This window comes from Xiphophorus hellerii, chromosome 18 (assembly GCF_003331165.1).
Source record: "Xiphophorus hellerii strain 12219 chromosome 18, Xiphophorus_hellerii-4.1, whole genome shotgun sequence".
NCBI lineage: Eukaryota > Metazoa > Chordata > Actinopteri > Cyprinodontiformes > Poeciliidae > Xiphophorus > Xiphophorus hellerii.
Window position 1 is genome coordinate 27,601,800 of NC_045689.1, and position 27,341 is coordinate 27,629,140.

The window sequence follows — 27,341 nt, forward strand, 5'->3', positions numbered from 1 at the left end:
ACCAGGACTTTATCTGCTTTATTTTACCGGGAAGTTTTTATTTTTTGTTTTGTTTTGTTTTATTTGCGATCACCATAAATGCTCATTGAGCTTTTGCTCTAATAAGATAAGATAAGATTAATTTGTCATTGTCATCAACAGATTACAACGAGATTGAGATTTGCTCGACTTGAGTTAAAATGCAGGTTATGTGTATATACATAATATACAATATACATATACTGTACATACATACATAAAAAAATATTTTAGAATATTACATGAATATTTATTCATGTAACAATGTTCTATTTTCCAGAAGGGAAGTCAATGTCAAAAAAGGATATACCAATACCCTTAGAATAATAATAATAATAATAATAATAATAATAATAAAACACAATTTAGAACAAAAATAAATAAGATATGTTGCCTTGTCAATAGAATTGTGCTTCTTTTTTTTGTTCGGCTGATGGAGGTAAAAACGTCCAACCACTTCCTACTTCGTTTAGGTGGCAACTCTATGGAATAACAATTAATAAGCAGAGAAGGAAATTAATCCTAAATAGCTGAAATACAACAAGCTTATTTATACTCATAACCTTCCAAGACCCCTCCCTGACCCCCCCAAAAAAAATCATCAGCAGAGTTGGGTTTTAATGATATTACTCTTATGCCTGTCATGTGGTAATTTATGTTATTACTTACTCTGCCCAGTTGACTACATCATAGTATAAGACACAGTAGACTACATTTTAAATGATGGTATATACACATATTTTTGTTAATGTAATGGAAATCTAAAATGTCTCCCAATTTTAAAGTAGAATGTGTTATTTCAATACTTCATCCATTTCATTTTTATAAGATCTATTCCAACCAAACAGAAGCTGAGCTCAAGTTTATACTTGGAAGAAAAAATATCTGATTTTGTGCTAGATGTACCTGATTCTTAAAACAGCCCTTTGTTCTTCGTATTGCTACTACACAAGACCCTTCCTGTCTTGAACAATTAAATATTTTGAAGGAATTATGAACAGAAGCGGCCTGACTCATCCGGACTTAAAACAAACAATTAGGTAACGTTTTAAAGTGTCTTTAGCCATAAGCCGAGCTAATAGTTTTCAGAAGGAGTCTAAATAACCAACAGATGTGCAAAATACATTTTGTCTTAAAAAGCCTCTAACAATTTTTGCCTGCTCTGACTTTATTAGGATCATCTTCCACTCTGAAAAATGCTGTTGTTAGTACAATATGTTAGCTCCTAGATAATAGCTCATAAAAAAGGTCCCCGTTTTAAGTTTCTGACTGAGTGATCCCGGGTCAGGCCAACCCGGCTGAAAATCGAGCAAATTGAGGAACATCTTCCCACTTCCACACAACTCTTTCTGTGTTGTCTAATATGTCGGTGTTGAAGGTTGGTGTGTATTGTAGCAACGCCATATCCTCTTTTATTAGGTCTAAAAATCAATTTCAATCTTGAGGATCTTGTTTTGTTTTTTGCGCAGTTCAAAAACATTTAGATGGGACCCTGAGAGTTCAGGAGCACCCAATGAAAACTAGTCTTTCTGATGCCCTCCCTCCCCTTGTCTTGTAGTATCCCGGCTGGAGCCTGATGCCCGATGGAAGTATCCGGGTGGCAGAGGCCACAGAAGACTCCCTGGGCACCTACACCTGTGTGCCTTACAACGCCCTGGGTACCATGGGCATGTCCCCCCCTGCCACTTTGGTGCTAAAGGTAGACCTCTACTCAGATTTTTCATGCACTGTCTTCTCTTCCGTTTCTGCGTTTTTCTGATCTCACGTCTGAGTTGTGTGTGTGCTTGTGTGTGTGTTTACCAAGGATCCCCCTTACTTTAACGTGAGACCTGGGGGGGAGTACCGTCAGGAGGCTGGGAGAGAGCTAGTAATCCCTTGTGCTGCTTCTGGAGACCCCGATATACCAACCATCACCTGGAGAAAGGTGCTGCAGAATAACGCACACCCCCTACGTAGTATCTACTGGAAGCAAATCCGTTCTCACTTGTTTTTAATCTTTACCCAAAATGTTTTATTTTCACCCCTTCCCATCTGCTTGACTTGTTGTGATTTTCCTGTCAATTAAAGGTGGGGAAGCCAAGCAGAAGTAAACACAACATCCTACCCAGTGGCAGCTTACAGTTTCTGTCTCTCAGCAAGGAGGACCATGGAGAGTGGGAGTGTGTAGCTACCAATGTGGTCACAAGCATCACTGCCAGCACACGTATTCTAGTCATCGGTACTGATAAATCCTCACGAATGCTCACAAATATCTTTGAAGCGACTTTGAGTTTACAGCGCTCCTACGTTGTTGTGTGACTTAAGGAATTTGTATGAGTTTAAACAGCCTATGTACATAGCCTGTACATAGACTTGATAGCCTATGTACAGGGTATGTAGTACTACATACTACATACTAGTATGTATACTATGCATGTAGTAATAATGCTCCATTATGTAGTAATGTAATAAAATTGGGTTTTAGAATGTAATAAAGCATCATTCAAAGCGCATTCTGTAATACTTGATGCAAACTTAGGTAAAACTCACGAATCCATTTTGAATCGTTTTGCCTTGAACGACATGTAGGTTAATACCGAGGGTCCTGGCTATGAGTCTGGAAAGGTAACTAAATGATTAAAAGTTTGGCATTTATTGACCAAAGTTTAAATTTTTCTAAAGTATCGGATCTACAGCATAACTGTTGTAGACGCACATCGATCAACAAAGTATCTAATCATTATATTGGAAGCATTGGAAGTACAATGGTTAGGAAGAAGACAAACAGTTTTCAGTTGTTTATTTTATAACAGTAGTAGTATTCTAGAGGTAGCTCCTTATTTTGTAACAATCAACACTAAATTTAAGGTTGTTACATAATGTGGATGAAAGTGTTGCAAAATAATTGAAGGATTTTATTACATTTTCTGTTGATTGTCACATATTGCGGTCTCAATGATGTTTTATTACATTTTGGAGTTTGATTTTTATTACATTATTACATAATCCTGCGTTACTGGGAGCCTCATACTTTTATTTCTCTGTGCAAATCAGTATAGCTTATGGAGAGAGAGTTATATAAAGCTTTATACAACTAATTTAAAGTCTGAGTCTTTACGCCTTTGCCTTCCTGTGGCCTCTTGTCGTATATTACTAAACCAGAACTGTGTTTTACCGTAAATTTTTCCCTCTTATTGTAGCCTTACATTGTGCTTTCACAAACAAGACTTCAACATTACAATATTTGTTTTATGTTGTGTTAATGTAGAGTAGCTTAAGAAAGATTGGCAACATATTCGACAAGAGTCAGTGATGACTTAGCTAGCTCCCAGGCTAACAGGACACAGCGGCCAAGTATGACATGAGTATTTACTAAGCTGTATAATGCCTCTTAAATTGTCGTGTGTCTCGGATATATTTATTGTGACAGACTGATGTTACCGTAGTTATAATTTACTTGCTCAGTGAGGAGAAATTTAGTATATTTTCACTGCTAGCTTAACTTTTAACTGCTACTTAACTGCTAGCTTAGTGACCTAAGCATAATGTGCCACTCAGCTAGCAAGTGAGCAAAGCTGACAAACCGCTATCTTAGCTCACTAAGTGAAGCTGCTCGGTAGGTTTTGACCGAAAGTTAAAAACTTGGTCCCAGTCTGTTACTTTTTAGATGTCAGAATTAATAAATCACAAAACTTTGTTTGCTTATTACGCAACTTTGTCTTTTCACTCCAAATGTCAAGAGTGTAGTTTTCTGCGTGGTCAGTAAGTGAGCGGGTCAGTAAGCACGCTGTTTGTTTGCCTGGTCGCTCCCTGGCACAGCTGGCAGCATGCCTGAACGTGGCCAGCCGTCAGCTGACGCGGGGTCACAGGGCGACACTGACAGCTGTGCTCCTCAGACCACATTCAGGTCTCGCCTTAATCTCAGTGAGAAGTAGCTGGCTTTGGGCCGCACTGCACAGCTGTTGTGTGGGTGGGATGAACTTGACCTGTGGCTGGTAGCAATCTCGGACCGCGTCACATCATCCAATCTGTTCCTGTAACAATAATAATAATAAAAAAAATCAACTGAAGCATTTATATTGACCCTATCTCCATAAAAACCCAGGGTATCATACTAACATTGCATATATTCTTAAAGTGCAATATTTTAAAAGGTTCTCACTTTGTCTCTCTTTTTGCGGGGTCAAAAAAAAACAAAAAAAAAAACAACCACTAAGGTACCAGCCCACACGCTCCAGGCAATATCCATGTGTTGCCCTCTACGACCTCTGCTAATGTGTCCTGGGAACCAGGCTATGACGGTGGCTTCGAGCAGACGTTCTCTGTGTGGTATGGTCCAGTGTGAGTGCTCTTACTTTTACTTCTAATCGATGTTTGCAACAGAAAACTAAACATGTTGGAAGGTTAGCAGTTATCGAACAGAACGTGGACGCCTTTCTGCACTGACAGCGATTATAAAGAAGAGCTAACACTCAGCTGCTCTGAGGAAACGTCTCCCTGAATATTTAGACACATGGGTTTTAAGTTTGGTTTACAGGTAGTGAACTGTATTCTTCAGAACAACTGGGGCTCGACGGTTGTTCAAGATATCAATTTTTCTGAATAACACAAACTTAAACAACACATACCACATCAACTGCGTTTATCGTACTTTTATGACTGTGTTTCTGTTCTCAGGTCTAAGAGAACAGACTTTGGTCCTCATGACTGGCATTCGATGCCAGTTTCTGGTGCTCAGACCTGGTTGGTGGTGCCAGGGTTGGAGCCTGGGACGGAGTACCAGTTCAGTGTGCTGGCTCAAAACAAACTGGGCACGGGCCCATTCAGCGAAGTGGTGACAGTCACCACCGCAGGTAGGCTCTCCTAAATAAAGGTCGTTTGAATGCTAAGCCTAAAGTAGACGTTGTCAGTGACATTTTTAGAGCGTAACCGAACTCAGCAGCATGCTTACTACCCTCTCTGGAGGATTCACGGAAAGAAAAACAAACTTATGTTGTATTTGTAGTTTGAAAGCACAATTTTCTATCTAATTTTCAATTTGAATCTCGAGCATAAAGGTCTGTTTCAATATTTTCAGTGGCTTATAATGAGCCAAGTAAGGATGGACTTACTTTATGTTACTGTGTTTGCAGTAACACAGGACAACCTGAAGGAAATATTTGGAGGCTGCAATTGAACTATAATAGGTTTCTTTTACTTTTCCTTGTTAAAAATGTTGCAAACATAAAAGCAATTTTGCAAAAGTGGCAGAATTTTCATTGCTGGGATGAAAATTGCTGCAGCTCACAATTATAGTTATCGTATACCCTATTGATTATTCTAATGATTAATCGAGTTATGGGAGAGAAAGAAAAACTGACCAACTCTGCAGCTGTTTTATTTAACCACTTGAACTTATTTTATACAATATTTGAGATCTGCTAAATTGCAAGCAGACAGGTCAGTTCCTTTTTTGGATAAGAAAATAAAAACTGTATTCCCTAGAAGACAATAACATAGCATTGCTTTAGTTCACACTTGTTCATTTGTAGCAAAAGATGCATCTGCAGCTAAGATAATAATTCTATCATCAACATGTGAAAAGCTCGTCCCTTTCTGTTTGACTTGACATCAATACAATGTAGGACTATTCTGTTTATTGTTACTATTATTATTTTTTTTTATCAAGCAGTTAGTAATTGGTCAGTAAAACACATCTGAAGCTAAAGGTAGACCACTTGAGGATTTCAGGGTTGAAAATATTTAACAAAGAAGGCTTTTTAAAAATCTTAACATATATTTTTTGCACCATTTGCTCTGAGTTTGTTGTTATTTTAGCACATAACATGTTTTAGAGTCCATAGACAATTATTTGATCACTAAATCAATTTCAATAATCAATTAATCACAATTAACCTAATGGTTTCAGCCATAGATGGAGTATTTTAAAGTTCTTTACACAGTTTAGCTAAAGCAGAGAAACTGCCTACCTGATTTTAATGTGTTGGCTTTCAAAAGCAGCTCTGGCTTGTCAAAGCATGAACTCCTAAAGGGCTCCGAAGGCGTGCCACGATGTTAAATCCTATGCAACAAGAGGTGTGGTCACCGTGAACAGGATTTGTTTTATTACCTCGTCCCACAGATTATGTTCAGAAATGAGACATAGTGGATTTCAGAGCTAAATTACATCACAGCGACTGACAAGAATTGCGTCGTTACAGGGTGCAGGGCATACTGCCGAACAAAATACAGCTGAAATTGTGCAACCGTGTAGGCGTGCAGCTGTCTGCAGGACAGAGAGGCCGAAGTATTGTTGTTGTAAATGCAAATTTCTTTTATGAGTACTGTGTTCACAGGGATGTGTTGCACTGACTCATGTCTGTCATGTCTAGCTTGGAAAGCTTCTTTCTGGTTACTTTACCACTTTTGAACAATTTCATACACGCCTTTTGTCACATTTATTTTAAATTCTGAAAAACAAACTTCAGTATATTTAGTTATTACTTTATGCCACAGACCAACACAAAGTAGCTCACAGTTGTGAAGCGGAGGCTAAATGATAAAACATTATTATGATTTGTGTTGAGCCGTCTTTGCTCTGATTACCCTAAATAAAATTGAGTGTAACCAATTTGTCTTTACAATTCATCCACTTAGTAAAAATAAGTGGATTTGCCTTTAATCTGAGTATAAATCCAAATGTTTTGTGAAGGCTTCATAAGTTTGTTACAGAACATTAGTGAACAAACAGCATCAGAAAGACCTAGGAACATAGCAGGCAGTTGCAGTGGTTTTGTTTAATCAATCAGCTGTGAGAGTGTTGCAGTGTAAACCTAGCTAGAAATGGCTGAACACCTTTTTTTGTTTGCCAAAAATGTTTTTAGAAAAATTGAAAGAAAAAGGAAAGAACGTTTTTTTTGCAGGTGACGCTGACAATCTCTGAATGCCGTGAGCTGTGAACTAGACGTTAACTGGGTACAAACAATTTAACTCCTCACAGCAGGAAAGGAACAGGCGTAACTAATTACATTAAAAATGTTGGCGTCCTATTTACATGTACGGAAACACCAAACGCTCAAGCCGTAAATAATCTCATTAGTTCCACCAGTTTGACAAGTCAACACGTAGGAGAAAGGAAAACTCTTCAGGAACAGCGGCGTGTTGGTGAAGTCGGCTGAAAATTACAGTGATTAAAAAAAAAACAAAATCAGTGCAACCACTGAATTAACTGTATGCCTTTCTTGCTGCCTGTTTAGTGTCTGTTAAATGCATCCAGATGTACAGCTTGTGAATTGTGAAAAACTACTATTAACAATACTTTGACCTCAAACAAACGCGTGTAAATTAATGAAATCGTGTGTTGCAGAAGACTTGAAAAGCAGTACTAGATAAGGTGCTTTTTCATCAGCTGTTGGGTAACGCCTCGCCACTGACAGAACTGCTCTGTTTTATGTAAATGTACATTTAGTTGCATGTTGCTTGCCATGAAAGCTTGTCTTCAATTAACAATTGCTAAATGAGGCTTGCAAAGCACTGACCTAATTCTCACACTCGGATGACGTCCACTTGATGGCTGACAATGAATGTTAATTGGAGTGGATTATCCAATAACCTGCATTTTTATGTTATTTCTGGAACTTTAAATTAATATTTTTATATATTATATCACAAGGCAGTTGTTATAATACTTCATATAACAGCTACGACAAACTGTTGTATGAGCTATTGAGCTCAATGCAATGCCATTTGGTTTGCTGTTAACATACTTATGTAGCATCAAATGAGTAACGTAAAATAGTTATTTGAACATTAGAAGCATGTTGGTTGTTAGCAGAACCCTGGAACATAACAATAATCCAAAACATAGAAGTAAACATGTATATTTTTGTTTTTTGAGTTCATTTAAATCGCTTTCTTTGCCAGGGATGAAAGAACTGAGGTTTAGTAGTATTTCTTTATAAAGGTGCTCGAGCTCTTTTCCATCTAATCTCTAAAATCTGAATTTCTGTCTTAGAATAAACTGGTTTTCCTAAACAACTTTGTTTAAATCAGATGCAGAAATGAACATTTTTTTTCCTGGAGAAACTTTATTTGCTGAGAATGCACCTTTTCAGACATTATGAGTAGAGGTGTGTCATTTTCAGTTTTCTATCTCTGTATTTGATTACGGCTTTAATCTGCTGAATTTTGTCCAATTCCAATTGACTTCTATGTCTATTGAAATTTTGGAACAAATTTCTGTTCTTCTAACTTTCTTTTTAAATACCTTACAGATGACAAAAGACAAACTCTAATTCTTTTTCTTTCAATAAACACTTAAACTCAAAAGGTGGGTTGTTTACAACATGAATTACCCCGTTAGATATGCTGCGTTCATGAGGGAAAAAAGACTTCTGATTGCCGTATACCAATAAATCTAAAACTGTCTTTGTCCAATTGCCTTCCAAGCAATTGGTATTCATTAGTTTGGAGTCTTTTATTAAACATTAAGGGTGTGATATTGATCTTAGTTGCTCTTCACTTGTTTTTAAGATCAACGTGTCAGTTTTTCCCTTTCTGAACTGGCATTGTGGCCCACAGGCTCTCCTCTGGGTACCGCTGAACCTCTGGTGCTTCTTACTCCACCACGGTGCCTCACAGCCAATCGCACGCAGCACGGTGTCCTCCTCACATGGCTCCCCCCAGCCAACCACTCGTCCCCCATCGACCGATATATCATGGAGTTCCGCCTTGGGGAGAGGTGGGAAGTTCTCGATGACTTGATTCCATCCACCGAGACTGAGCTGGTAGCGAGAGACCTCGTTCAGGTGAGTTAGACGATAAAAACAGTGCTGCGCTTGTCTGTTCCTGCCATCCAGCTGAGACATACACAAATGTATCTTTGTTTTCATTGCTCCAACAGGAGTCCTGGTACGAGTTCCGAGTGATGGCGGTCATGGACGACCTGATCAGCGAGAGCAGCAACGTAGTGGGAGTGTCTAGCACAGGTCAGGGGTCTTTACAGAGCGGTGCTTTGCCAATCGTTGTCAATCGTTTTTTAACCTTTCTGCGCTTCTGACGTCTTTCTGTCTCCTTGGCGGACTCAGCAGACCCCTTCCCTGCTGCAGAGTTGCCTGAAGAGGGGCTGGCACGGCCTGTGGTGGCAGGCGTCGTGGCGACCATCTGTTTTCTGGCAGCGGCGGTGCTGTTCAGCACGTTAGCAGCCTGCTTTGTCAATAAACAACACCGTCGAAAACTTAAGCGTAAACCAGGTTGGTCTGTCTTTACTAAGTCAACATGCATTTGCCCTTGTGATGTTTCCTCCAAACTCTTAGAGAGAGAGAGAGAACCAGAAGAACCCATCAGATTGTCAGTTCCCAAAACCACACACTAAATAAACTCGTAAAAGCGCACGACGGGTCACTGAGAACCCACCAGACTGCGCACAGGGTAAAAAGCTTGCGGCATCCAAATGACCCCGTCTCTTAAGACAGTGGGAGGGTTAATCATTTTTGGATATTGCTGTCTAGAGTTTAACCGGTTGAATTTCTTAAGTGTAAGGAAATAATGTATCCTCGACACACTGTATCGAGGTGGATTATAAAGCTGATTTTTGAGTTTTAATTTTGAACATTACTACAGTTTAGGGTGGAATATCAGCCAAATACAGCTCTGGAAAAAAATAAGAGCCCATATTGAAAACCTCATGGTTATTCCACCAAATATTGATTTCTGAACTCTTCCTAGTGTTTCGTGCTGTGGTGGCGCAGGGGGTTAGCACGCCCCACATTTGGAGGCCTTAGACCCGCGGACGTCGCGGGTTCGACTCCCGGTCCCGACGACCTTTGCCGCATGTCCTCCTTCAAAAATGGCGCCGGCTCAGCTGGCTGCCTGCAGACGCAGCTCCTGTCGTGTGCTGTAACTGCGAAATAATTTCCCTGCTGGGATGAATAAAGTAATTCTTCTTCTTCTTCTAAATGAATATTAACTTGTTTTCTTTGCATTATTTGAGGTGTGAAAGCACAGCATCTTTTTCGTTATTATTTTCACCATTTCTCATTTTCTGCAAATAAATACAAAAGCTTTGCTTGGAATTTCAGAGACATGTTGTCAGTAGTTTATAGAATAAAATAATGTTCATTTTACTCAAACATATACCCATAAAAGGTAAAATCAGAAAAAGGGATAATTTTAAGTGGTGTCTTAATTTTTTCCAGAGCTCTATATTTGAGTAAATTCCAGGCAACTGATGATTATTTAAAGAAACTTTTTAGCTGTTTACGTTACCCACTTTACGTTATCTATATTTACATTATCTTTATTTTCAGCATAGAATGTGATTTTCCCTTTCTGTCCAAGTAATTTGTCCTGCCAAGCCAATGCTGAACTTAAACCCGTTTGTCCTCGCAGATCCTCCCTTGTCAGTGACGCACTTCAGGAAAAGCATTGAGTCGCCGTAAGTAAAGAAATCTCGAATACCCCCTAACCCCCTTGCATTGCCGAGGTGGCAACGACTGTTCGTCTTCTCTTATACCCAGTTGTCTCACCATGCATGCACAAGGCATACAGCTGAAAGTCACTCCAATATCGATTCTGATTACGACACGGTGTAAATTGAGCTTGAGGCCCATGATGACGTAAAGTTTCTTTTAATGGTGCGGAACAACATTTACAGAGTTGATCCCCAACAGAATCATGGGCAAATTAAATCGAAGCAGCAAAGTTAGCATTTTAAGCACAAGCTGCTGTATGTGTTTTGACTTCTACATCATCTGTGTCGTTAAACCTCGAACCGCTGTCTGCTTTTTTGTTTCTTTTGTTTTTGTGCATGATTGTTGTGTTTAATGGTCTCGTTCCTTGTACAGTATCGGCTCCATGTGTGTATTTGTCAGTTTGTAAATCTTGTGCACATGTATGACTGCATTTCAAACTCAAAACAAGGTCCTTTCTGAAAAATAATCTGTTTTCCAAAGTGTTTATTACCTTTTACATAGACCAAAAAAAGAGAGAAATGATCGGTTTCGCTTCCCTTTCCTTATATTTTCTTATGAAAAGGTGAAGGCAGGTCTGGCAGTTTGCACCTAGTCCTTCTTCAAATAGCACAGTTAGAAATGAACCAGGCCCATGTTGTTTGTCTCCCATCGCAGGCCTCCTCTCACCCCCTTGCCAGGGGTAGAGCCCTGCTGGGACGAGCCAGCCAGGAGCAGTTTCTTGCCCCCACCGGCCAGCCCCCTGTGAGTGCCTGCCTGCACAAAAATACAGAGTGTGCTGCCCTGCACTGGCTTGGCTGCATGGTTACAGCATTGCATAGAAACGTATCATTTGACGGTGATTTCTTTTAGTTGTAGTGGAGCATTTTTACCGGCATATTTGCATGTACAGCCCCTTACATCACGAAGGGAAGGAATTGCATTAGCCACGTTGCACGAACAATACAGAACTGTGGGTATGGACACATAATTTTAAAATAGATTTCAAGATTAAATAGGTTTCCAAGATTTCTGTCCTTATCAAAATTTCAAAGAATCGAGATGGAGCTAAAACCCTGAATGCTCTGTTTTAAAAAATGAAACGAACGACGTCAAAACCATTTCATTGACTACTTTGGTAGTTTTTTCTCTCCCATCGTTGTCTTTTTAAACGGTTCAGTGCTTCACAAGCAATATGTTGCCCAAGGTTTTCTGTACAAATCTTCAAAATCCATAGATCCCAGTAGCCAGATGTCCAGACTCAAGAAAGAGTGATAGATTTGGAGTTGACCATTACCATAGATATCCTACGGTATAATTTAAACATAGAAACATTTGCTGAAGCTAGCCCTGATGTTGATTGCCGAGTTCACAAAAAATGTTTGTGTGGAAGAAAAGTATGAATTCTTGTGCACGTGGCCATACAAGACAACAAATATTAACATTGTTAAAAGAATAACTTAGATCTTTGCACAATGTTTTAGGTGTCAAAGCATTGCCAAATCTTTTTCCCAACTAATAGAGAGTCACCTCTGGTATATGTGTGTTAAAGTAAATATAACTTTTTCTTGCAATATAATAATCTTACTCTGAAGAACTTAAGTATTTAATTCATATACAGCAAATCAGTGGGGAAAAAAAATCTTTATTTTTTTACACAAGTACTGTTGCCACCTTTATGTACACCTATAGCTCCTATAAAGTAGTTGTAACTGAACTATTGAACATTGTCATCTTTGTTGACAAAGATGACAATTAACTCAAAAGATGTGATGAGAGCTATCACAAATGTACACTTCCTGTCTGTTTCCAACCCTAACAATTTAATCTTTTTATATTTCAAAGGCCCTGGGAACATTGTTACGTTACATGGCATTATGAACTATTTGAAACAGTATAATAAATAAAATATAAATAAAAATCTATTTGCCTCTTCTAGATAACTTTGAAAGGTTAGAAAAGGTTCAATGAACACAAAATCAGCCTTCGTCTGTAGCAGGTTTGTACAAGCTATTAAAAAAGCAGCCCCACCATGTGTGGCACCAGTTTAGTAAGAATGTATTCCTTAATTTTCTTATCAAAAACGCGTATTCAAAGGTAATAATTTTCTTTTTTACTGTGTAAGATTAGGCAACTTGGATCTAAAAGGAGAATAAATCTCACATCTTTAACAGGAAGTCAAATTAGTGTTGAGGACACTGTAGGTATCGTGAGCTTGTGCAATAAATGTTGTGTACGCCGTCTCTAATGTGGGTAATAAAGGCGTGGTCAGACATCATTCGCCTCTGTCTCGTCACCAAGAAGATGTTGATTCAATGGATCTGTGGTATGGCTGCCATGGTTGCATTACTATTTCTCCTCTCATCCCACCATAGTGGCCCTATCAGGATGCTGCCACTGCCATAAACTGGTCATTATCGTAATGTAGTTCATTATGGCTGCCTTGGTCAAGTGCTTCAGCTTTGTTTTGTCTCATCCCTTTCAGAAAGCGCAATCATGCGGACTAATTTGCAGCATCAGATACCTCTTTCAACCCCAGTCCCCTCTGAGCTTTAGCAACATGCTAAATAAACCCAACACCTTCAGTCTGCGTTTCTCATTCTTTCAGGTTATCGTCGGGGAAGATAAGTCCAGAGAGCTCCCCTCCGTCCCGGCCCCGCTCTCTGTCGTCCGAGGGTTCCCACGGCCCGGGCCTGTACGTCAGGAAGCTGCCCAGCCCTCAGAGAGAAAAGGACAAAGAGCTCTCCTTCTACAAGAAAACCAAGCGTGCCATAGCCAGCAAGAAATACAGTGTGTCCAAACACGAGGCGGAGGTCACCACGCCTATAGAGCTGATAAGCCGAGGCCCTGACGGCCGCTTTGTCATGGAAACCAGCCCGCCTCACCGCCGGATCCAGGGCTTCCCCTTTGCGGAGGAGTCCGACATGTACCCGGAGTTCCGGCAGTCGGATGAGGAGAATGATTTTGACCCCGGGCCTCTGCCGCCTATCATGCCCACGCTGAGGCCCCAGCTGTCCCCAACGTCCTCCAGTCTGGAGTCAACGCAACCCCCCACCTACAGCCCCCGCCTGCACAGGCCCATGGAAGGTATGAGCTTTGCAGAGGGCAGTGCACCTTATGCCTCAGGGCAGGCCCCAGCCTCCCGCTACAGGGGCTTTCCCCATGGCCCTTTCTATGGGTATCTAGGCAGCCGTGCTGAATCAGGGATTCCACCACCATTCTACATGCCTGACATCAGCCCGCGTAGCTCCGCTCTGTCCTCACCCCCGGGCACGGCTGAGGGGCCCTTCGGTTACCCCTCCATCCCGGAGGAGAGTGAAGGATTGGAACACCATCAGTACACTGCCTCCGGCCATTCTCTGTCGCACACTCACAGCCCTCCTCCCCGCTCACCTGAGAGCTGGCAGGCTCACGAGTTACCCTTCCTGGGCCTAGAGGGCCCACGGTTCATATACCCACCTCACCATCCCTTACATCACCACCAGAACCTCCCAGACCCACCCCCATACCCTCCTCATACTCTCCCCCCCAGCCGCCTGCACCTTCCATCCCTGAAGGATCCGACGAGCCCCGGACTTCTGCAGCTGGAGGTCCCTTTGGGTCCACCAGGCAGAGACAGGCCCCCAGGGCCTCCAGTTAGGCGTTTAGCTATGCAACAGGCCCAGAGTCTCGGCCAGCTCAGACACACGGCCCACGGTGTGGGTGTACCAGTGTTGCCTTACCCTGACCCGGCAGCCCGCGCAGGGAGCCCAAGCACAGCCCCCAGTAGTAGCCCTCAGTCCTGGCTCAGTCCAAGGGCGGGGCGCCGGGCAGACCCCAGCTTACCCCCGCTAGTGCTCCAACCCTCCCGTCTGTCTCCGCTCTCCCAGAGCCCTCTTAGCACCCAGCCAGGTTCCCCAGATATCCTAGTGAGGCCCCCCCCGCGCCCCAGCATCCTCCGCACCTCTCGGTCTCTGGAGATGCCCGAGATCACCCTGCAGCCCTCGGCCACCGTTAGCTTCTCGCGGAGGTCCTCCCTGACCGCTTCGCCCACTCAGAGCCAGGGCGCCAAGCAGCCCAGCCCCGGTTACCCCATGTCCTATGCCTCCACCGCTGCCAGTTACCCCTCCCAGTCCCCCTCCCCCCCTCCAGAGGGCAGGGATGTTTTTGGGCAGAGGCCATCCCAGAGACGGACAGAGGAGGAGATGCTACCCTCAGAGCCCTCCCAGCTCCAGATCTCAGCCTCAGGGTAGGTGATCCATTCCTGTAGAGAATAGTTCCATGTTGATTTTTTTTAAAAGGGGAGACTTTTCTCTTCGTCTGTTCACCTTTTTTATTTATTTCCAAATATCCTTTGCATTTATCCACACCTTTGCCTTGTGGTGTTTCCATTTAGCAATAATAAAGATGCATATTTACTTTAATATGCAGAAGGCATGTAATTGCATTTAGCACACACTGACAGTTTATAAAAACAACTGCTCTCTAAGTTGGAAACTTTCACATGTGAAAACCCAGTTTGACTTGTGGGTAATACTTCTTTCCTCATTATTGCTAATCCAAATGAAACTTTAAATAGTGGTTAAAATGTTGTTGTTGTTTTTTTAAGTTTTGATGAAACACCAAACTACTGACACTCAAAAAATGAACTATTTATGATTAAGGGTACAACAGATCAATAGCTTCAATAATTAGTGACAGTACGGATTTTAAAAAGACGAATTAGGTACTTTAACGTCTTTTTACTAATCACTACTATGTATTCATTTCTAGTCCTAAAAAATGTTTTTATCGATTGTTAAATAATAGTCAAACTATTCTGATTTGAGGTATTTTGTTCTTCCTTCTGCAGAAAAGTTGTCTTTATTTTAATGACATGTTTTCAACAGACTTAGGCATATGGAGCAGAGACTTTGAGTTAATTTAAAAAAAAATTGGGATTACTTTTAGTCTTCTCAATCTTTAGCAAGTCCAGAAGTTGTTCTTTTTGTTAATGCCTCTATAGGAAATCATCTTTATACAGCCAATTTGTCACCAGTAGTTTGTATTTTATCAATTTTTTTTAAACTAGAGTATTTTTATACACTTCATGAAAATACATATTAAATCTATTTTAATACACACATTATATAGAATCATCGTACAGACCATAATATATTTCAGACCTATATTTCTGCAGTTTGGTATGAATATTGAACTCAAGCACTTTTACCACCAAATAAAATGAAAATAAATAATACTTTGATTAGAGAAGAGCACTACCAGGCCACAACCTAGTCCCTTTTCTTCTTAACTCAGATATGATATTGTTTCATGTTCATGAGTGGCTCAACACAAATAATGCAACAGTGTCAGTCCAAGTTCTGGTGGCTCTTTCAGTGCTGACCCCTACTGGAGTCCATTTCTTCCCTTCTTGAAGCTTGTGGCTTACAGATTGTGCACCCTTTTCTACCACACGTTTTCCTTCCACTCAACTTTTCCAACTTGAATACAGCACCCTGTTAACAGCTGCTTCTTTAGCAATTACCTATTGTAAAAAAAAACAAATAAAAATTACCTTTCGTATCTCATCATCTTTGTGGATGGTGGGTGTCGGTAACTGCGGTATTTTTTGTCATTGTGTAAGCAAGAACGGAAACATTTCTGTAAAAACAAAATGGTATTTTAATTTCCCTTGTGCAATATTCCAATTTTAGGAGAAAATAAAAATGGGTTTTGATTATCTGTAATCCTTTACCATTAACATGTGCAAGTAAAACGTCAGTTTCACTTCTGACATTGAAATGCAACTAAGCAGCCACTGTATAGCGTGAAAAATTAAGCACTTTATGCAACAACCTAATTAACTGGCTTCTATCTCACTTATTGGACCTAGCAACAAGGTTTTGCTAGTTTTATATCTTGTCCCGATTGTAGCAGCAGTATTCTTCTCCTAAAGAAGCATCTGGATGACCAAATTGTTTTTTTTGTTTTGTTTTTTTTCTAGAATGATTATTTTACACCTCTCATGTGAGCATTCAAATGGACTGAAGCAGAAAATCTGAGTTCAAAGAATAACCTGCTGTCATCAAGTGGAGTTTTGGGTTTTGTTGAGCCAAGTTACACTGAGATAGCAAACCTTAGTTGACCTTGCTTTGTCAATAATCAGTGGTTTAAACTTACGAGCTGATAAGATAAGCTGAGTTCTTTTCCTGCAGAAGGAAGAATAAAAGCCATAGTTACTTAAGTCAAAATAATTCATTTCATGCACAAAGAATTTAACTTCAGGAATTGGAGAAATCCATTTACAAAGTTTGTATTGGGTAGGTTCCACTAATATTATTTTTATGAGTCAAGACAACACGTTTGAGCGTGCAGTTGTTTAACAGAAGCACTACAACACATTTTTTTCCCATTCATACATACATTTAGATAGATTACCCCACCTATAAGTGCCTTGCCAAAAAAAACAAAACAGTATTTTGGAGATTTTTCACATTTTACAGCCACAAACAACAATGCATCTTATTGGGATTTTGTGTAACAGATTGGGAGAAAGAAGAACGCACACATTTGTGAAGTAAGAAGATAATGACGCGTGATTTTTAACATTTAACATTTTTAACCTTGTGCTGACAAGCATCCCCGTAGCACAGTGCTGCCACCGCATTGTTCCACAATATGTTCAGTCATTTTTGTTTTCTGACTATTTTGAATGTAGAGAAGAAACTTAATATTTTATCTGATCTGATTATAGCACCTTATTCCATTACTTCTAGACAACAGCAGCTTTCTTCTTGCTTCTGTATCTTAACTGTCAGATTTTTGCAGCGGCCATCTTGCAGTTGTCCAATCAATAGATTTTCCCCACCTGAGCTGTAGATCTCTGCAGCTCCTCCGGAGTTAACAGAGGCCTCTTGGCTGCATCTTAGCTCTTAATGCTTCACTTTCTTAGATATTTGTTTTAATGTTTTTTATCTATTTATTTTCATAGACTGTAATTGTGATCTCAAGACATAAAGGGCATAATAAATATAATCTGTTATAATTATGAGTTGGGGGGTGGGGTCAATACATTTGCAGTTTGCCATGCCTATTCCTTTTTTAGACAATGTGTAAGAATCTGTGAAACACGGTAGTGGCAGCATCATGCTGTGTGGAACAGGCGGTTGCCATAACCACGAATCATTCTCGGTCCACGTTACAATTTGCGCTTTGTGTTGATCACATGAAGTGCAAATAACACCCATTAAAGTTTGTGACAAAATGTGAAACACTAATGCAAAACCTGCAAGGAAAGATTTAGATTACAAAGCAAAAGAAAACAGAAAACAGAATTTTTAGGTTTCCGTTTCTTTTCTGTGCACACACCTTGAGCCCCCTCACACGCACCTCACCGACTAAGACGCTACGCGGCCAGAGCGGAGCTAAAGCAGCGGGGCAGACTCACCGCTCCCTCACTACCACTGGCCGCCGAGGGAGGGTAGCTTGTAGGGCTGCTGCTTTTGTAGAGGGTAAGGGTCTTACCTGATTTGTTTTTGATTGATCTCAGCTATCTGGGCAGCGTTGTTGTGACCCGGTCCCCTACGCCGCAATAGGTAAGGGTCGGACCCATGTCTGAGCGGGGAGGGGTCAGCAGGGGGAGGGCTCTAATCACTCTCTCCTTTAAAGGGGAATCGCTTTGGGTTGTGCCTCTGTGCTGGATTCAAGTGAAGAACAACTAATGGTAAAAACGCTGACTCTGCAGGACACATTTGCTCTGTTAGCCTGCCGCGGCGCAGACTGTCGTAGCTGAGCTTGGAGAGTCGCTGCGAACCGAACAAAGCATTTGGTCTCTCACGGTTCGGATGCATAAATCAATCCCTGCAGTGAAACAAAAAGGGAGAAAACAAACAAACAAAAGGCTTGAATCAATAGAGGATGCACTTGAAAGACAGACTGGAGAAATTCCCCTTTAAAGTTTTGTTCCATGTGCAAAATGCCATGCATGCATTCTCTAAACTTCTCTTTTTTCGACCAAACAAAATAACAACGATTCTCCAACTAAATTCTCTGTCACATCTGTTGTCCTCAGTGCTTTCGTTCTCTCTGTCATGTGACTCGCTCTTTAACGACCATTTCCTCTTCCTGCCATCTCCTCCCGTCAGCATGGTGAAAGCCTCTGTACGCAGTGTTCATGTTTATGAAAGTGTGCTGTATTAGTGGGTTTTTTTTTTTGTTTTGTTTTTTTAATGGAAATGTACTATATTGTTTTTAACACACCGTGGCCTCCGCAAACAGTCGATCTGATTATGAAAATTACCTTTTTTTTGTTCTTTTTTTTTCTCATGTACGGGACTGTTTTGTCAGATTTGTCTCCTCTCCCCGTCCTCCCCCCCCTCTCTGCTAATGCCTCTCAATCTTTCTCTCCACAGAGGCAAATGATGGACAGCGTCTCTAAAGCTTTGTGTTCCTTTTCCCTTTCTGACACAGTACATGTTTGTTTTTTGGCAAAAAAAAAAAAAAAAAATATATATATATATATATATAATTAATTTAAAAAAAGCTAATTGCAGCATTATGTCAAGTTTTTGAAAATTGTTTGTATCCAGACATGTAAAAATAAAAAATGTATGAGGTTATGTAGCTTTATATGTGTGTGTTTTAATGACGTGTAGCTGTACAGAGAAAGTGAAGATACTTGAAATTGGTATGATTCTTTTCTGTGCTTATCGAAATGATTATTCTTCATTGAACCTGGCATGTATCCCTCATGAAATGAAAATAGTTCCTTTTAATTTTATTTTCAATTTCTATCAGAAAAAACACAAAAAAATGATCTATTTGAAGGGGTTGGCAGTCTCGTCTGAAAGCGTCAAAGTGTAAAGTTTCCTGTTAATAATTTGTGAGCTACTTTTTTATTGAAGTGTTTCAGGTTTATTATTTGCTATGCGACTCTCACTCAGCTACTCATTTGCAAAACTAGAACAAAATCTGCCACTAAGTACAAAGTAGCTTTCATATTTCTACTTGTCAGGGCTACAGGGACTTTTGCGAAATTATACCCAATTATATATTCATTGCCAGTTTCTCCCTTTCTCACTCCATTTTGTGCCAGTAAACAAACCCTATATAATATATTGCCAAAAATATTTCCTTGTTCCTTCACTGCGCTGTGAACTTTAGTGGCAATATTGTCGGTAGGGTTCATATTGTAGCTAAAACAGTTCAATTCTTCTAGGTGGTTTTTTTTTCATTAAAATTAGGAGTGTGTTTACAGGAACTTGAAGAATTTCATTAGTGAGGTCAGACAGTGATGTTGGATGTGGGACGCCATAGAAATCCGATCTGTGAAGCTTTCTATTAGCTGTTCCTAAACCAATCTCAAGGTCACGTGAAGTTCAGAAGTCTTCAGTAATGAATTTGCAGCAAGTTGGAGATCCTTTGATCCCACTTTGTGATTTTACATAATAACAGCTGTTTCCAGTTTGCCATGGTGACACCAACAGCTGACCGTGAGATATTTCGTAGGGATGAAATTTCACAGCTAGACTTATTTTACGCTGGCATTCTCTGAGCTACTGACCTTACCCGTTCTTTCACAAAGGTTTGTAGATACAAATTTGGCCATTAAAAATAGGTAAATTGCTGCGTCTCAGTTAATCTTTCTTTTTAGATAAGTGTTGTAGTACATTGAAGAGATAAATAGTCACAAACTGGCAAAATCTGATGAAATTCATTATGTATTTCTGGAAAACCTTGCAATACACCAGTCAGTTGTTGGGTCAGTTTCCCCTTTCACTTCAATCCAGTTCAGATGACAAAAAAAAAAAAAAAACAATTCACTTTAACACACATCAAACAGATCTTTAAAGTCCTTATTCTAAACAAAATAATACCTATTTTGAAGCGTTCGACACAAAATTTAAAGAATTTTACTTCCAGTTTCCTGAGCTGGAAAAGTCCGAAATTTCTTGCATGTTGATGTTCAGGAGAGCCGAACTCTGATGACCATCTGCACATGGGTAGAAGCCTGCCAACCCCCCCAAACTGCAGTGTGTCACATATTGTGGTTTTGGAAAATTGAAAGAGAAGTTGTAATGTTTTTAATTCCAAAAATTATTTTCATTTTCTGAGTTTATACAGCAAAAAAAAAAAAAAAAAAAATCAATGTTACCCATATTTCTGAAGCAGTCACCACTTAAAGATCCAAAATAACTTAAATGCTACAATCTTTTCTCATTTGGCACTAAAATAATAATAGTACAAAAGATTTAAAAATGTAATTATGATCCCTAAAATTGGAGTCAAAATAAAAATTTAGGACAAGTACGGGTCCAAACATGTGACCTGAACTCCTTAGGTTGGATCTTTAACGTCGTGGCTGTTTGAGAGCAAACAGCAATTTCACCATCTCCACCTCCTGTCAACAGTCTTTTCTCTCACTTTGTCTCCTCCATTTTTTCCTCTCTCCTGTCTTAACTTTTATCACTCATCAAAGCAGATAGAGACTGGAAATTCATCATCTTAGTGAAACAGCTCTCAGTAGACGCTCAAGTGCTCATCAAACTCATGCGATAGCAGCTACTGAAAATAGCAATGAAAGCAATGTTTTGTCTTGTTTGTTGTTGGGTTTTTTTTTGTCAATGAGACGTCAGTGAGCAGACCGCTGGATTAATCTGGAGCAATGCATGCTGTGCTGTCTCTTCTCGTCCTCTTAGGGAACCTCTAGGTGCGTCTAGTGATACTGCCGGGTCTGAGAGCTTACCAGCACTGCTACACCACTGTATAGCTAAAGCCAAGGGAGTGGCTGCCAATAATAATAACAACGCAACATCTGTGAGGAGAACAGGTTCGTCTGAGGATTTCCTTCCGGTTTCACATTTTTAAAGTTAGACTTTCGTGGGGGTGGGGGTGGGCAGGGTTGTGCCAATTCAGTGTAATTTGTATTCATTATCAACTAGATTTACACCATTATTACAGAAGTGTGTAAAATAGCGTTTAGTAATAGATAATTAAGACATTCTTCAATGGAGTCCCTTTTAAACAGGTCAAATATGCGACGAAATTATTCAAATGAAAATTAGAATCTATGTGTAACAGCAAGTCACTTTTTCCTGTCTCTAAATGAACATCAACTTGTTTTCTTTGCATTATTTGAGGTCTGAAAGGACTGCATCTTTTTTGTTATTTTGACCATTTCTCATTTTCTGCAGATAAATACAAAGAACAATCTGCATTTTACTCAAATATATACCTATAAAAAGTAAAATCAGAGAAACTGATCATTTTAAGTGGTCTCTTAATATATATATGTGTATGTGTGTGTCATTTTCTTAGTTGTTGCACTAGCGCCCCTTAAGCAATTGGAGACCTATGTAACCATCTATTTGCCTGATAGCAAGATAAGAAACCAAAAGAGAGCAACTTTCGTGGCTACACAGTGGTTTGTTTACTTGTATGACGTATAGATAGTGAGAATGACCAAAGTGTGGATAATAAATAGGGTTACAAATTGGTCTGGAACCGTATTCTGGGAGTGTAAACCAGTGTGTGCTTCGTCTGCCTCTCTTTCAGGCGTGTCTCCCTCTCAGACCCCGCAGCAATCTCAGACACCCCAAGAGGGAGAAGACCTCAACCTTCGCAAAAAGAGTAAAAAGCAAAACAAGAGCCCTTACCGCTACTTGACCTCCTTCCTGCAGCGTAGGCCGTCCGAGGAGGACCAGACAGGCATCCTGGCCAGTGCAGACTCTGAGGGCCCGAATTATGGAACTCTACGCTGACCCGTGTGCCCCACCAAGCCATTGGACCCAATTAAGCTGGCCCCTCATGGAAGCAAAGTCCAAAACACCTCAGTTCTCTGCCCACCTCCCCCCCTGCGCATCAACAGCGACAAACAAAGGTTTCATACAATCCGTACAACTTGATGTGTCTGAGGAGCCGCGAACTGGATCCTCCAGAGGCTGGAAGCCTCATCTGAAGACAAGAACAATGACAATTTTTTTGTTTTGTTTCTTTTTTCTGAGGAATTTCACTTGAAAATGCTCTGAGAAATATATAATGTATATAACTAGTAAAACAAGGGAATTAAGCTTCCTCTTACAGTAATAAGGTGTGTTGGTTGAGTATGACACAACACGTTAAAAAAAAAAAAAAAGATTTTTCCACTCACTTATCATTGAGGGTTCATACCTATTAGGTTTTTCAGTGAAACAGTGTACTGTTAAAGCCTGGTGCGTCCTTGTACAGGGACATGAGTCTACCTTTCCTACAATACAACTAGTGTCAGTCTTTAAACACAGGGTTCTTACCGCAAAATATACCTCAGAGTAAACGCAGAGTTGCTGTAATTCTTGTGGTATACTGTACGTACTTGACCTTTTTACACTCTAAAGGTACGGACAAAAAGGTTTATAACGCTCACCCCTCATTCAAATGGATAATATGGCCTAGCTTAATCTTATTTGGATGCTTTCCGTTACTGCAGCTAGCGCATCGTGTCTGCTTTTGGGGGTTTCTGAGTAGAGAGGAGTGTTGCGCTCTGTGTCGTCACGCCCGTTGCTAGGGCACGGTGTTATGACTAAAGACCATAGCCTTCGTGAGACCTCGTGAAAAAATTTCGGGGGACTTTCATGCTCAGCAGAGGTTGGACTTAAGGAGCGACGAAACAAAAGTATGAAGTGTCTGTATGTATCTCATTCTTAAAGAATCATTTGTGAAATTGGGCACATCTTGAGGTGCCTTTACTTTGCCTTTTGTTGGTTTTTTTTGTTGTTTTTTTTTGTTTTCTCTAACATAAACTGCCTTTTTTTTCCCGTCGCCTTCTCATGTTTGTCACTCTGAGGAAGTGAGAACTCCAATAATGTCTGGGTTTTCTTTATATTGCTTTTTGTCTGCCAAGGACACATGAAAGAGAGAATGCGTAAGTCTAATTTAGCTTGTTTTAACAATAGTACCAGAAGACTTTTGTTTTCAAAATATATATATATATATATATTATATAAAAATTGCGGGGGCAAGAAATCCCAAGTAAACTGCACAGTGAAGATGTAAAAGTTTGACAGCAGCTGTTAGAGTGGAATGTTATCGCTTCACGAAGCTGTAAAACAAGCAATGGGGAATCTCCAAACAAAATGGCCACCCTGACTGTTTATCTCTTACAAACTGTATATTAATTGCTAGCTACTTCTCTATACGTTTGCTAATTTTTTTTAAAATTATTATTATTACTTTTTTTGACACTAACCGATAATGAATGTATGTTTTGCTGTACAGGAAATGAATGTCCCTTCGTCACGGTGCATTGAATGACCCGTCGAAATGCTTACGAAGCGCAGCGGCGATTTGCTGAGACGACCAGACGGCAAAAATAGGTCCAAACTCCAGTGTTCAACGGTCCACGCCCGTTCTGCCGGTTACCGCTTTCTTTGACGATATTATCGTCTTTTCTCTTTCCGATTATTTCGCTAAGGCTCGTTCAGTCACGCAAATACGCATCAAGCAGGTTTTTTTTTTTTTTTTTCCGCTTCATTTCAGCAAATTGGAACGTCTTGCTATATCCGAGGCTAATCCACGTGAATGATTCTCTAAATCTATTTGGACGAGCGAGAAAGCGGCGATTGCTTGAAAGCGAGCGGCAAACAAAATAATTGGTTTCATGTAAGATGCAAGGAAATAATCTATATTTGTTATGTACTGTACATGGTGTGTATTGTATTTGTAAAGAGAAATCCAACCATGTTTTACAGGAAGACTTTCTTGTACGGGGATGTATGAAGAGAAAAAAAAAAAAGAAAGAAAAAAATGGGACGGATATCCCAAGTTAAAAGAAGTTAGATTATATATCAAAGTATTTGCTTACGATACGGCTTTAAGTGGATGTTTTAAAAACATTTTAAGGTGCCTAATTTGTCATACTTTAGCAGACGTTATTTTATCTGAGAAGAAAAGTACACTTAATGTTAGTACCGTACAGTGTATTATTGCCACAGCCCACTGGCTGCACAAGTTGAGAAGTATTTCCTCTGATGTGTTAGTATGTAAAAGCCCATTGCGGGGTGGGGGACGCTTTAGAAGCAGAAATGTGTTGCCCTCTATTATATTTCTGAAACAAAGTAATAATGTATTTTGCCCATTCATGAGCACACATGTAGATTCACGACGGTTTTCTTCGCCTTCACGTGTCCGAAGCAAATAAACCTGATGGAAACTTTTTTTTTTTTTTCTTTTTTTTTACTTTTACCCCCTTTTGTTTGGTTTCCTAAAAGCAACGGACATGCTGTAGACATGTACAAAACGTGCTGTGGAGGAAATAGTGTTTACATTAGTTTGATGAAATTAAAGTGTGTTAGGGCATAGTTGCTTTGAACATTACGACTTGGTGCTATGTTTAACTTTGTGGTGCTGTAGAGTAGAGGTCTGAAGATTTGTTTCCGTTTCCGGAAGGAACTTTTTCTCCACCCCCTACGTGTGTGTGTGTGTGTGTGTGCGCGCATGCGTGTGAGCAGCTAAACTAGCTCTGGTAGACATTGTCCTAATCATAACAGTGTGACTACAGTGATAGACAATACTGGATAAAAGTAGACGTATAACCTTGATTAATAGAGACCTGTGACATTCAATGAACTCAAAAATGACCTGTTTTCTATAGTGTGTTTTTTGCTATGTTTGTCTGTGCTTCCAAGATACCCTCTTTAAAATATATTTGTGGTGATATTGAAATTATTAACCCAGCCTAAGCGGGAGAAATGTAGCCTGACTTAGATTAGCAACTAGTCACGGGACACATGGAAGAGAATCGGAGTGCGCTGTCAGGTCGGGGGGGTCTTTTCTGCAAACTTCCTGTACAGTGCTGTGAAAAAGTATTTGCCCCGTTTAAAGATTTCATCTATTTGTGCTTTTGTTTTGCTTGGAAGTGGTTTAAGCCACAAAGGTAAATGTAACATTGGTCAAGTGGAACCTGAGTAAATGCAAAATGCATTTTTCAAGTGGGCGATGGGGGGAAGGTATCCGTAAAATCTGTCCTTGTGTGGAAGAAATAATCCACCCTTCCTGAATCACGAATTGACGCATCTTTTGACAGCTGAGCTGAGCAGATTATTGCCATATCTGTAAAATCAGGAATTCACATAAGCAGGACTTTTTTTTTTCTTTTTTTTTTTTTTACAGCATAAAAGTTTGATAAAATATCTCGAAATTCAAGAAATCAAAAAGCAAAAACTCATCAGGAAGAGGCGAAAAGCAAAGTCAATGCAATCTATCAGTGGCGTAAAACTAATTCTTTAGCAAAGAATTTCCAATCGGTAGTTTGTAACCTTGCTCAACAAAGAAGAAAAAAACAAGCTTGGAGTCGTCTAGTTTGAACCAAAAATGTGATTAAAATGTTGTGGCTAGATTTTATTAAGACCTTTCCCTCTTGGGAACTATTATTAGTGACTAATTCAAACAACTCTGTAAAGAAAAATGGTTCAAAATTCCTTCACATCGATGCAAAAGTCTAATTGCCCGTCATCACAATGAATGCCTAATTGTTGCCCACAATGTTGGCACAACCAGCAGTTAAGTTTACGGGCAATTTTATTTTTCACATTGGTTAATTTGCATATCTTTTTGTTCCTTAATAAATAAAATCATCATTTCAATCTGCATTTTTTTTTTCTAAAGTATGACCAAAACAAATATCAAAAGCTTTAAATCTGTAAGAGGGGGAAATGCTTTTCCACAGCAATGTAGATCTATGGTCAACAGCACTTGTTTTTTCAAGCACACTTCTACTACTACTACTGAGGACGCAAACGTCTCACCTCATCCCACCATCAACTTTTTTAAACGAACAACTCCTATTAGTACTGTACAGTTTAGCCATGAGTCGTTGCATTTATTCTCTTGTCAGAAAAGCTCACACATCCCCACCACTGCTGTTTTTTTTTTTTTACAAACAGACGCTGTCTTCCGGGCTCGTCATTTGTTTCTTCGCAAAATCCAACGGGAACGTGTACAGCGTTTAAGAGGGCTGCTTTGGACGTACTGTTAGCGACGTTTTCTGTTCCGTTTCTCTGTTATTTTGTGGCGATTTTGTTTTGTGTTGGGGGGGGGGGGGGGGGGGGGGTCTGCTTACGGCTCTTAGTGCATCACTAGCTGCTGGTAGGATGATACGTGAAAGATTTGACTTTCTTTTTATTTTCTTTTTTTTAAAAATTGTATTAATCTTGCATGTAGAGACAATTACAAAAATGCCTATTTAGCAATCATTCATGGCCATGTGAGCTGGTTTGTTATTGGACGGAAGCTAGAAAAGTACGTAGTATTTTCTATATTCTCTTTATCTCTTTTGTTCGTTTGTTTCCGTTTGTTCTTCATGTGTACCAGCACTGAGAAGCTAGAATGTATAATTAATCGTAGGCTACTATAAGCACTACATTGTTGACTGTTTTAGCTCATATTCAAGCAAACCCAGTAGTGCTTAAAAGAAGTGAGAAATTCCCATGTTTCGTTTCACTTTCATCCACCGAACTCTGTGCTGTACATCACGTTTACATTCTGTATTTTACATGTTTTCGTTGTTCTTGTTTTGGTTTTGATCATGATGTCCATATGTAAATATTCAGAGTTAAAACTTTTTCCACTCTTCTCTTTTTTAAAGACGATAACACTGATTGTTTCTTTAATTATTATTATTTTTTTTTAGAAATGCCATTTTATTCTGTCACCGCATCAGGTTTTTTGATGCTTTACTTAACTTTTTTTGTTTTGTTTTTGTGAGCAATTAACTCATACTGTATGGTGCTGTACCAAAGCCTTATGTATAATATCTGTACTATTTTTGGGGTTTTTTTTACCACTGCTATCCAGTGACTCGTCTTGAGATCATGTCTTGGTCACTACTCATGTTCAACTGCCATGAATTTTCTTTTCATTTTTCTCTCTCTCTTTTCTCTTCGAGTAAGCAGAAACCTGAACAAACTAAAATGTAAAAAAAAA

General features: G+C 39.8%; 1 protein-coding gene across 6 annotated transcripts in view; it reads left to right on the forward strand.

The window, feature by feature from the left end:
* igsf9ba (immunoglobulin superfamily, member 9Ba) overlaps window positions 1-27,341 on the forward strand; it is an 88,184-nt gene extending 60,843 nt beyond the window's left edge. Inside the window, exons 9-21 of one of the 6 annotated variants that reach the window (XM_032545157.1) lie at window positions 1,577-1,717; window positions 1,823-1,942; window positions 2,086-2,236; window positions 4,215-4,338; window positions 4,675-4,850; window positions 8,557-8,783; window positions 8,879-8,963; window positions 9,063-9,227; window positions 10,366-10,411; window positions 11,103-11,189; window positions 13,033-14,652; window positions 17,935-17,980; window positions 21,083-21,213. In XM_032545157.1, the coding sequence (XP_032401048.1) occupies window positions 1,577-1,717; window positions 1,823-1,942; window positions 2,086-2,236; window positions 4,215-4,338; window positions 4,675-4,850; window positions 8,557-8,783; window positions 8,879-8,963; window positions 9,063-9,227; window positions 10,366-10,411; window positions 11,103-11,189; window positions 13,033-14,652; window positions 17,935-17,980 (2,988 nt within the window). In that variant the 3' untranslated portion in view covers window positions 21,083-21,213. Of the gene's footprint in view, window positions 1-1,576; window positions 1,718-1,822; window positions 1,943-2,085; window positions 2,237-4,214; window positions 4,339-4,674; window positions 4,851-8,556; window positions 8,784-8,878; window positions 8,964-9,062; window positions 9,228-10,365; window positions 10,412-11,102; window positions 11,190-13,032; window positions 14,653-17,934; window positions 17,981-18,796; window positions 20,193-21,082; window positions 21,214-21,938 lie in introns of those variants that run through there. The other 5 variants (XM_032545158.1, XM_032545153.1, XM_032545154.1 and 2 more) reach the window with 5 other exon arrangements.